The 10,610-nt window shown below is 33.0% G+C and overlaps 1 protein-coding gene across 10 annotated transcripts in view; it reads left to right on the top strand.

The window, feature by feature from the left end:
• The window catches only part of PPFIA2 (protein tyrosine phosphatase, receptor type, f polypeptide (PTPRF), interacting protein (liprin), alpha 2), a 514,858-nt gene that overhangs the window by 401,713 nt on the left and 102,535 nt on the right, over positions 1-10,610 (top strand). For all 10 annotated transcript variants that reach the window (XM_011934119.1, XM_011934124.1, XM_011934121.1 and 7 more), the window contains 3 exons: positions 783-845; positions 5,226-5,317; positions 9,741-9,876. In XM_011934119.1, the coding sequence (XP_011789509.1) occupies positions 783-845; positions 5,226-5,317; positions 9,741-9,876 (291 nt within the window). The remainder of the gene's footprint in view (positions 1-782; positions 846-5,225; positions 5,318-9,740; positions 9,877-10,610) is intronic.

Below are 10,610 nucleotides of genomic sequence, written 5' to 3'. Positions count from 1 at the left end.
AGTGGCCGGATCTCAGCTCACTGCAACCTCCGCCTCCCGGGTTCACGCCATTCTCCTGCCTCAGCCTCCCGAGTAGCTGGGACCACAGGCGCCGGCCACCTCGCCCGGCTAATTTTTTGTATTTTTAGTAGAGACGGGGTTTCACCGTGTTAGCCAGGAGAAAAATAAATAATTTTTAACAACAAAAATAATTTTCTGGCAAGGTTTATTTTAAGTATCGATGATGCCAGCTTATTTCCACATGACTTTGTGACATGTAATATTAGGTTTATGAGTAGCTAGAATTTGTTATTTCTCTAATGATTTAAGTATCATTATAAATTGTTAATTCCACATTGCAGTAAATGTCCAGAAAGTGAAATTTTTAAGAATATGATTTCCTGATTTCTTCTTTCTTCAGATAATAGAAGTGAGTTCTTCTGAATTCTTTATAACACCTCTAAGATTTAGCTTGTTGCTCACTTTTTCTTACTTGAAGAATAACCAATAGTTTCCAATTTAAAATGTGGTCTGAGAAAAGGCAAACAGAAATAGCTTAAAGAGCAACATTTATTTCATTTGTTCATTCAAGTGTTACAAAATAACATTTCCCATTTAAATTACGTATTTTTTTAAATGTGAAGGTCTTACATTTGAAAATTTCATCAAAGTGTGATTTCTATGAAATACCTGTACTAAGGAACAAATCTAAGAGGATTCTTGAGTGATAGAATATTAATCAATATATATTTAAGTATTTTATGTTTAATTTATTAATTATTTCTGCTATTTTCTTTTTTTAGAATGTTTTAATTCAAGAATCAGAAACTTTCAGAAAGAATCTTGAAGAATCTTTACATGATAAGGTATAATGGAAACTTACATTTTTGGCCCATTTTTATATTTTTATTTTCTATTCCACTGATGAATATTTTGTTGTAAAATAAATTTGAAAAAATAATTTTAGCATACTATCTTTGTAAAACAATTTTAACATTTTTATTATACCTGCAGAAGAGTGTACATAGAGAGGGAGAGCTTGATGAATCTTTGCAACCCACATTCACCAAAAATTTGCATTCCAGAAACTCCCCCCAGATTAGTCTATACTCATACTCTTCCATTAAAGGATAATCACTATCTTGACTTATAACATTAAAAAATGGTTTTATCTTTCTTTATGCCTTATATAAATAGAATTAAAATATATGCACTAATTTATACCTAGTTTTAGATAGTCTTTCAGCAGAAATATATGAAATAGTATTATATATAAGGATTATGCTAAGTTATATATGTCTGAGCATAATCCTAGTTCCAACGTAGCTAAAAATTTCCAATTGAGGAGAGAGAACACAGCCTTTACAAACCAGTGGAGATGCAGAGTAGCAGATGCCAAGTGCCAAATTAGTGAAGTAGACAGTAAGAGCTACAGGTAGGAAAGACAATAATATATTGCTGCTGTGAAGAAGACTTCAGGAAGGAGGGACTTGACTGAAGATTTAAGGGAAAGTAGGACTCTGACGCAAGGCTTTCAAACATAGTGCATGCGGCATGATCACAGGTGCTTGGTGGGGGGAGGGGATGGGTAATGAGTGTGACATTTTAAATAATAGGCACAACTATTTGTCTGAAATCAATTATTACTGTTGTAGGGTATGTGGTAGAAGAGGAAACTAAGGGCAGATTGTGAAATTTTAATGGTAGTTGCTAATATGTATTTTTCTTATTAGCCTGTAAAGTTATTGTTAGCAATTTTATCTTATTTTGTTGAAGAAGCTAGGATTGCTAACTTAAGAAGTGATCTATAATTGTGTGTTGAGAAAAGATAGAAGAAATGGAGAGAGAGAAGGAAGGGAAAAGGGGAATGAAGAAAAGAAGGGGGGGGGAAGAAGGAAGGGAGGGAAGAGAGGGAAGGGAAGGGAGGAGGGAAGGAGAGAAGGAGAGAGGGAAGGGAAGGGAGGAGGGAAGGAGAGAAGGAGAGAGGGAAGGAAGGAAGGAAGGAAGGAAGGAAGGAAGGAAGGAACGGAGGAAGGGATAGTATGGGATATAGAAGGTATTGGAAAAGATGAAGAATAGATGAAAGAGAACAATTATACATTTAACCCTACTGGATGCTGCATATTATGATGCAATTAAAAATAACTATTTAATTCTATAGTCAAGGTGCCCTTGACTCCTGAAATCTCCTGAAAGATAGATCTTTAGAACAATGTTATGTGGGACCTAGAAGATAGTATCTGAGTCTTTCTGAGGTAGTTCACAATGACAACACAGAGGAGATTACATTTTTAGTAGCCTCTTAAAGACATATATGATCTTAATAAAGGTAGAAGATTCTAGGTAGAGGATGAATCCTCTGCAACAAAGAAAATCAAGATGGTTGATTTGATGAATCATCAGAAGTTTACTGTGACTGGTATGTATTTAAAGAAGTAGTTTTTGAGCAGATTGTGAATTTTGGACTAGATGTTGTTATGCATGTTATGTTATCCAAAGCTCTGTGTGCTCTTGGCAATATCCCCAGAACCCACTCCCCCACCACCTACCGAAGTCTTGTAACTCCAACAATCTGCCTAAGCAACCAAGAGTACTAATCATATCATGCTTTGCATCCTTGCTTATGTCAATCTCCACAGAGAGTAAATCCCAAGTCATACCACATTTCTGAACTATCATCCCATTTAGATGGGCACATTCACTAATCTGACCACATCTTCTATAATTCCTCAAATTTCCACTGAACTAACTGTACTCATAGTCCATTATCAGCAAAACCCTCTGTAGGCTCAACCTCTTTCTCAGTGTTTCCCTTTCCATCTTTATCTCTAAAATTTAAAGTTTCTAGGTAGCTATCCTTTCTTCTCTCTGATTCGCCCTTAGTGACCTCATCTGATCTCCTATATTTAAACACCATCTGTAAGTTGAACACATTCAAATTTAGATTACCTACTGGGTCCTCTTCCCTGAGAGAGTTTTTATATTCTAGTGCCAACTCAATATCTCCATTTGGACACCTATGTACCTCAAATGTAACATGCCAATCTATTCTCACCCCACTCCCACACATCGAACACCACCACCACCTAACCTAACATACCAGCAGTCTTCTCAGTCAATCTTAATTACAATTTCTTTCTTTCAGTTACTCAGGCTAAAAAACTTGGACTCAGTCTTGACCTCTATGTTTATTTCATGTCCCTCATCTAGTCCAATATCAAATCCTCTTAGTTCTGCTCTCACAATGTAGCCAAAATATAGCCAGTCTTACCCTAACACCAATCTTGTCCAAGCCATTACTCTCTTGCCTAAAAATGTCCTCTCTTTGCTACCTCCCAATTTAACTTGACAATATATTTCACAGCCATTAGAGTGATCATGCCACTTCTGTGCTAGAAAATCCAGGAAACATAGCAAGAACCCATCTTTACAAAAATAAAAAATAAAAACAAATTACCCAGGTGCAGTGGTGCACACCTGTAGTCCTCCTAACTACTTGGAAGGCTGAGGCTAGAGGATTACTTGAGCCCGGGAGTTCAAGGCTGCAATGAGCTGTGATCACAAAACTGCACTCCAGTTTAGGTGACAAAGTGAGACCCTGTCTTTAAATGAATAAATAAATGAAAGATTTTTTTTTTTTAAATCCTCCAATTGTTGCTCATCTCATGCAGAGTAAAAGCCAGAGAGTTTGAAGTGGTTTACAACCTCTTTTAGGACTACTCTTCCTGAGTGCTGCAATCATACTTTTAAAAAGTATCCTCTACTTGTCCATTTAACCTCTCCAATCCAGCCACACTGGACTCCCTACCCTCTACTCCATTTCCACTAAGAGGCATATGCACATGCTGTTGCTTTTATCTGCCATGCCTTTTCCTAAGAGTCTCATTTTTTAATTTCTCCTTTATTTAGGTCATTGCTCAAGTATCACTTTATTGAAAAACCTCTCCATTACTCCCATTTTCTCCTTCCTAACAACATTGTATATTCCTATATTCCTGCTTGTTTATTGTTCATCTTTTCTACTAAATTCTAAATTGCAAGAGGGCAAGACATTTTTCAGCTCACTACTGTATCTCAGGTGCCTGACACACAAGAGGTACTCACCGCACTTTTGTGAAAATAATGAACAAAGATATTTACAAATCAATAAGAAACTATTGAACATTTTAAAGCAACACATTAGTTTATTGTACATGTGTTTTAAAATTATATGTCTAGCAGAGAAATGTGTAGGAAAGAGACTGAAGCTGGTAAAAATCATTCAGGAAAAAGATAAAAAGGGCTTAGAGTAGGATGGTAGTGAGGTAGTGAGAATAAAAAGAACAGAGAAGAGAAACATTGCAAAGGCCACATTGACAAAAAAAAAAAAAGTGTGGTAAGAAAAGAAGTTTGAGTAAAGTAAAATATCAAGCACTAGCCACTGGGGAGGGGAAAAACAATAGTAGAAAAAATCTAGAATGATACATTTAGACCTGTATAACAATATAAAAGTTATAATCATTAAAACCAAATTGAATGCTTACATGAGCAGTTAAATAAAGCTCTAAGACAACCCCTATCTTCATAAATTTACAGACCAGAACCTATAATGTCCATTTGAAAAAATGATCATTAAGTACAAGTAATTGTGCCAATATCAAGCTAATCAGTTGTTAACTTTATTTTTTAAGGTGCACTCCAGCCTCAGTGACAGAGTGAGGCCCTGTCTTAAAATAAATACATACATACATACATACAAACATATTTACATACATATTTTTTTAAAAATCCTCCAATTGTTACCTATCTCATGCAGAGTAAAAGCCAGAGAGTTTAATTTCCTTTTTCTTTCAATCCAATCATATTTTTCCTTCACCCGTATGTCCTTTAACCCTCGTAGAATATTGGAAGTTCTTCATTTACTGTATAAAAAAGACATTTTCTTTATTTTCAAAAATAGATATGATTTCTACTCTGCATTTTTAAGTGACATCTACATAGCTGGTCATAATTTTAATATTCCCTTGAATTTTCAAATATTCAGGATTAGTGAATGCCAGGGATTGTAGATAATTTTTTATTGATTTCTGCTATCCACATTTTTTATTACAAGGGGAAAATTTTGGCATACTTTATTATTATGCGTAATGACCTTTAATAAAAATATATCCTCAGTTTTTCCTTTTTAAAAAAACCATTAAGACTGGTTTATCATAATTGGTTGCTGATATTACTGGCATCGGAGTAACATTGTTTTGATTTTTTAGGAAAGATTAGCAGAAGAAATTGAAAAGCTGAGATCTGAACTTGACCAACTGAAAATGAGAACTGGCTCTTTAATTGAACCCACAATATCAAGGTAACATTAAACTAAAAGCTTATCTCTAGTTCACTGAAAATCAACATGAATTCCCTTATGGTTTCATATGTCCTCAACTAAAATAAATCGGTACTTCCTATTGCTCACTAGTCATTACCATGTTATGACTCTTCATTGATTTACAGTTTTTACTTCAAAAATAACTTTTTAATTTAGAAATTATTTCTGTAATCAATAAAAAATTAAATTACCTTTTGTATTCTACATTTCATTATATAGATAGAAATATATGAAAAGATTCTTAAATGAAGAAATTGAACTGTGTACAGAGAGATTGCATCTCATTGCAAGAAGAGGCGTCAGCCCTTTTCTCTATATGTGTTCAATACAAATTGAATTCAACATAAAATTTTCTACATGTGTTCAGTGTAAAAACAGGCAGAAATATGTTCAATGCTTATTGTGACTAAACAAATATTATTGATTACGGTCACTTAGCAGTTACCTATTTCGGTAAAGTAATTGCAAGAAAAGAGGAAAAGAGAAATGAATCAGGTAAAAAAAAGAAAAAAGAAAAAGAAAACTTCAAATAAATTTAGCCATACTCATCTACTTTGATTCACTATCTCATCTTAAGAAAAATAAGCAATGGATGTCAACTTACTTGATAGATGATAGATAGATAGATAGATAGATAGATAGATAGATAGATAGATAGATAGATATGTTAATAATTCATACATAATTTCCTTTTGTGTTTGAGATGTTTTATTTAAATTGTTTAGAAATCCTAGAAGGACTCACTCATTTAAACATATATTTACTAGGCAACACAGAATAATAGTGGCTGTTTGAAACTTTCCACTACCAAAGGCTTTTAGGAAAAGTCCGTCTTTCTTAGTGTTATGTTCACCTTTAGAAAGTTAACTCCACCAGAGGAGGGGTTTGTATTTGTTTTGATAACTACCATAATCTCAACACCTAAAAAACGATTTTGCATAGAGTATGCTCTCAAGATATATTATAGAATGAATAAATGAATATCTGGTAAAGCATTATTCAGATGCTCAAATAAAAATTCAAATAAAAAATCCTAAAGTGTCTTAAACTCTTTTCAATAAGGAAAAACAATATTTAATAGTTTAAGTATTTCCATACTCAATTTAATATGAGAAACAGTTTGGCAGGCATAAAAACACCCAAGAAACTTTTATATATGTAAGTCACTAATTGAGAAAATCATACTTGTTTTTCAAATTTTTAAGATTCTGATTTTTATATATGAACTGAAATTATTATTTCAATGGTATGTGTTCACATAGTTATGATTATTATAACAAGGATGGTGGAGAAGGAGAAGAACTGATAAAATATCAAGGGAGTCAATGCATAGAATAAGCATTATTGAATCAATAGATTAAATATATATGAATAAGAATAAATGGTCAGTTCCTTGTTTGACCTTTGAAACTCAAAATACAGAGTTTCAAAGTGTTGTCTAAAAGTCTATCACTGCACTGAGTCGTTATGGGCAGCCTAACAATGTGATATTTATCTACAATGAAGGATGATTGGGCCTATATAGAACAATTATTCTTTGATCAACAGATTGTAGTGGAAGGAACCCTAGACCAAGAATAAGACAATTCACATTCCCAAGACTCAGACAGATAATTACAAGCTGCTTGAGTTTGGAAAACCTGTTTTCCTTAATAACATTCTAAATAAATACATATTTGTACCTAAATAGGCATAAATGATATTTTTCTGATTATCTCACAGGCTTGCTTTGCAGATAAAATAAGACAAGTAAGCATTATAGTAAATCATATTATTTGTATAGTATGTATAGTAAATCATATTACAAGTATAAAGTATTACAGAAATAATTAAGGTAAGCTAGCTAAACAGAACTTATAATAAGTTACAGGATAACTGAATGTTTATTAAACAATTATTTATAGAACATCCATGCTTCTGAGGACAAATAATTTTGTAAAAACAATTATGGAACTAGGAGGTGTGTGAGAACTCAGTCTACTAAGGTTTGATCTACTAGGTGGGGAGGTGAGGAGAGAGAAGCTAGGCGAGTGAATATCAGTGACCACTCTTGTCTCTTAATATCTCATCTGAGAAGAAAGTAAAATGAATTCCAGAGTGACTAGAAAGGGCTTGATTTGGCTCAACTCTGAGAAAAGGTAGAATCTGGGTAATTGGAAAGGACAACAGAGGACACTCCAGAAAGCAGAGCGATGGGTAATAGGTTTTCTCTAAAAAAATTCTTACCTGGCTTATTTATGTGAGTTCTTTAATAAGATTAAAGAACAGGAGATTCAGGAGGAGAAACTACAGGGTTCATTGCTTAAATGAACTGATACCTATTTTGTGACTTACTTAGCCCTTCCAAAAGCCTTTCAAAATATTGAACACCTAGAATGATTTAGAAATTGAAGTAGCATGATAATATTGCCTCTGTTTTCTCCTGTTAGAGAACTATCTCAGAGAACTGGAAAAAAGAGGAGAGAGATGAGTGTGAGGAGTGTTATAATAAAAAGAATACTAGGAGCTAGAATAGTAGATGGCAATAATATTTTTAAACTGAGACCTTAAAACTGTTAACCACATGTGTTGAGACTGTTTTCAGGAGAAGACAAACAAACAAAAACAAACAAACAAAGCATGTTCAAAGAAATGAAAAGAAAGTGTGAGTTACTGGAATTGAAAGAAAGTCAGCATAGTTGTATGAAAAGCTATGCAGAGAGTACCTTAAAATGAAACTGGAAAGTGGCAAAGGTCCGAATTATAGAGGTCCTTTAAGGACATTGAATAATTTTAAGCAGGAAAGTGATATGATTAGATCTGTGTTTTGCGTTTTTTTTTTTTTTTTAATAAGTTATCTGGAGTTGTGAGATAAATCAACAAGAAAACAATGCTCATAGAATGATGAGTTCTAACGTTAGAAACTCTGCTCTGATACCTAAAGGGACATTAAGGTAAGCAGCCACAGGAAAAAGGAACCCAGACTGTTCAGAGCAAGATAGTTTAAGCTTGTATTAAAATCATTTCATGTATTTATCGTCTTGCCAGATATTTATGAAGTGCTTATTATATACTAGGAACGCCTTCCTGGACGTAGGAAGGTAACTAAACTCTGATCTTTGTTCTTCATGAAACTTAGAGCCTCTGCTCAACAGATGAAGACAGAGAGTTGTGTCCTTTATGAATATGGCCCTGTTGGTTTTTTTATGTAACTTATCCATGATAAAACCTGTTTACTTCATTAAGTGTCAAGTATATTGCTACAAAAACAATAGCTGTCACTTATTTGAGGGATAATTTTTCAGTTCATTTGTTTTAATGTCCTATTGGCAAAACAAGAACTTTCTTAAGTTAGTGTCTTCCGTTGTTGCAAACACTCAGACCTCACCTCCCCTTTTTAATGTTACATAATATTTGGAAGTGCTTATCTTTGTTCACAAGGATAACTTAAAAAGAGAGTATAGTCAATCAGCAGGAGCCTCAAATTCAACAAAACTAACAGCTTTAAGTGTATTTCCTACTGATGATGGATTTGTTATTTCATTTTATAGGGCAGCATGATGTCGCTGTTATTATCATCATCATTATTGTAACAATAAAATGAATTTGCTATAAATCCACATATAAGTAATATGCCTGGACTTTGATTGTAGGGCACTTTATTACCATGTTTATTGAAAACTAGTGTAATGATACTTTCCAACTAAAATTTTCCAAATCTTTCATCTTTAAACAGATTTAAGAATGAAATGTGCTTATGAAAAGATTTTTCTTCATCCTTTTGAAACAATGTCTTATCAAAAACTTTTTAAAAATACTTTTGGTAGTATATCCTATTTTCTTTTATAAAACTAAGACCATAAGCTTTGGGTCCATCTAAATTTAAGCATTTTGTTGATTCTCTAAATTGAAAAATAGAATGTGAAAAATAGACAATGTGTGAATAAATTTCTCCAAACATTTTAAAATTGGAAAAGTTCTGGGACCCCCAAATTTTAGACATTTTTAGCTAGATTTATCAGAAATACTTAAAACAAACACAGTAAGCAATAGCATATATTGTGATATACACAAAAGATCTCAAATTAAATTGCCAGAATTTAACCTAATGGATTTTGATTATCAGTCTTATTATGATTCATTTTACTACTGCATTTGAAAATGATAATAAACAGAAAGGTTATAAGTACTGTATATTCTAAAAGAAGAAAATGCACTTGACTTTCAGGAATGGACCTAAGACTGCAGCTTCTGACATAAGTCTCTAAAGAGGCCTCAGAGTCATGACAATTTATCAGTTTTCTTTCTTGAGGTTTATTTCCTTGAGGACTTCTGCTTTATTGCTAGTGAAACAGCAGATAGTAATTTCCTGGTAAGTTTAATATTTGAGATTGGATTATTTTATATTTTTCCTTTTTTCCAGAACTCATCTAGACACCTCCGCTGAGTTGCGGTATTCAGTGGGATCTCTAGTGGACAGCCAGTCTGATTACAGAACAACTAAAGTGATAAGAAGACCAAGGAGAGGCCGCATGGGTGTGCGAAGAGATGAGCCAAAGGTTAATCTTTTAACTTCAACTCTTCTCTAGTTTTATTTAAATAGATCACTTCATTTTAGATAGAATTTTAACACTGAGATAATTAGAAAATGCTAGCATTTTTATTAATTTGAAACACAGAGTGTGACTTACAAATATATATATATAAGTAACATAAAACCCCAACTATGGGCCCAAAATTGAATAAGCATTTCCCATGTATTTATTCATATAACATTATGAAGTTGGTACTACTTGTATACTAAGTTCAGACATAAAAATACTGAGGCGCAGAAAAGTTAAATGTTAAACATTGCACAGGTAGCAAAGTGATGGAGTCAAAATGTGGGCCTATATTTGTGTGGTTTCCAATACTATTAGTAGTGTAATATTAACTATTATACTACCTTGCCAAACATGTAGTCTTTTGATTTTCTTGGGCACTTGAGCAATGGCATTCATGTTGTTCATTCAAATTAATTTAATTAAAATTAGTATTTTAAAAACACTTTGAAGAAAATGTACATAGACTATTCCTGTGTTCACAAAGAACTATTAATGATAAAGGGCAGTGCTAGCCTTCCATTCAGTCAATAACTTAATTTAAAATTTGCAAGCTATGTTTGTTGAGTAATGTAGTTGTATTTTATAGAGAAGTAAAATAGTCTTTTGGTGCCTAAGTATATAGTTCATTATTTCAACCACTTATATGTACGCCAAATACTATATAATCCATTTGTCCTTATATTTTTTTT

This window comes from Colobus angolensis, unplaced genomic scaffold (assembly GCF_000951035.1).
Source record: "Colobus angolensis palliatus isolate OR3802 unplaced genomic scaffold, Cang.pa_1.0 Scaffold131, whole genome shotgun sequence".
NCBI lineage: Eukaryota > Metazoa > Chordata > Mammalia > Primates > Cercopithecidae > Colobus > Colobus angolensis.
The sequence above is the reverse complement of the archived record's forward strand: the minus strand, read 5'-3'. Positions and strand labels throughout refer to the sequence as shown.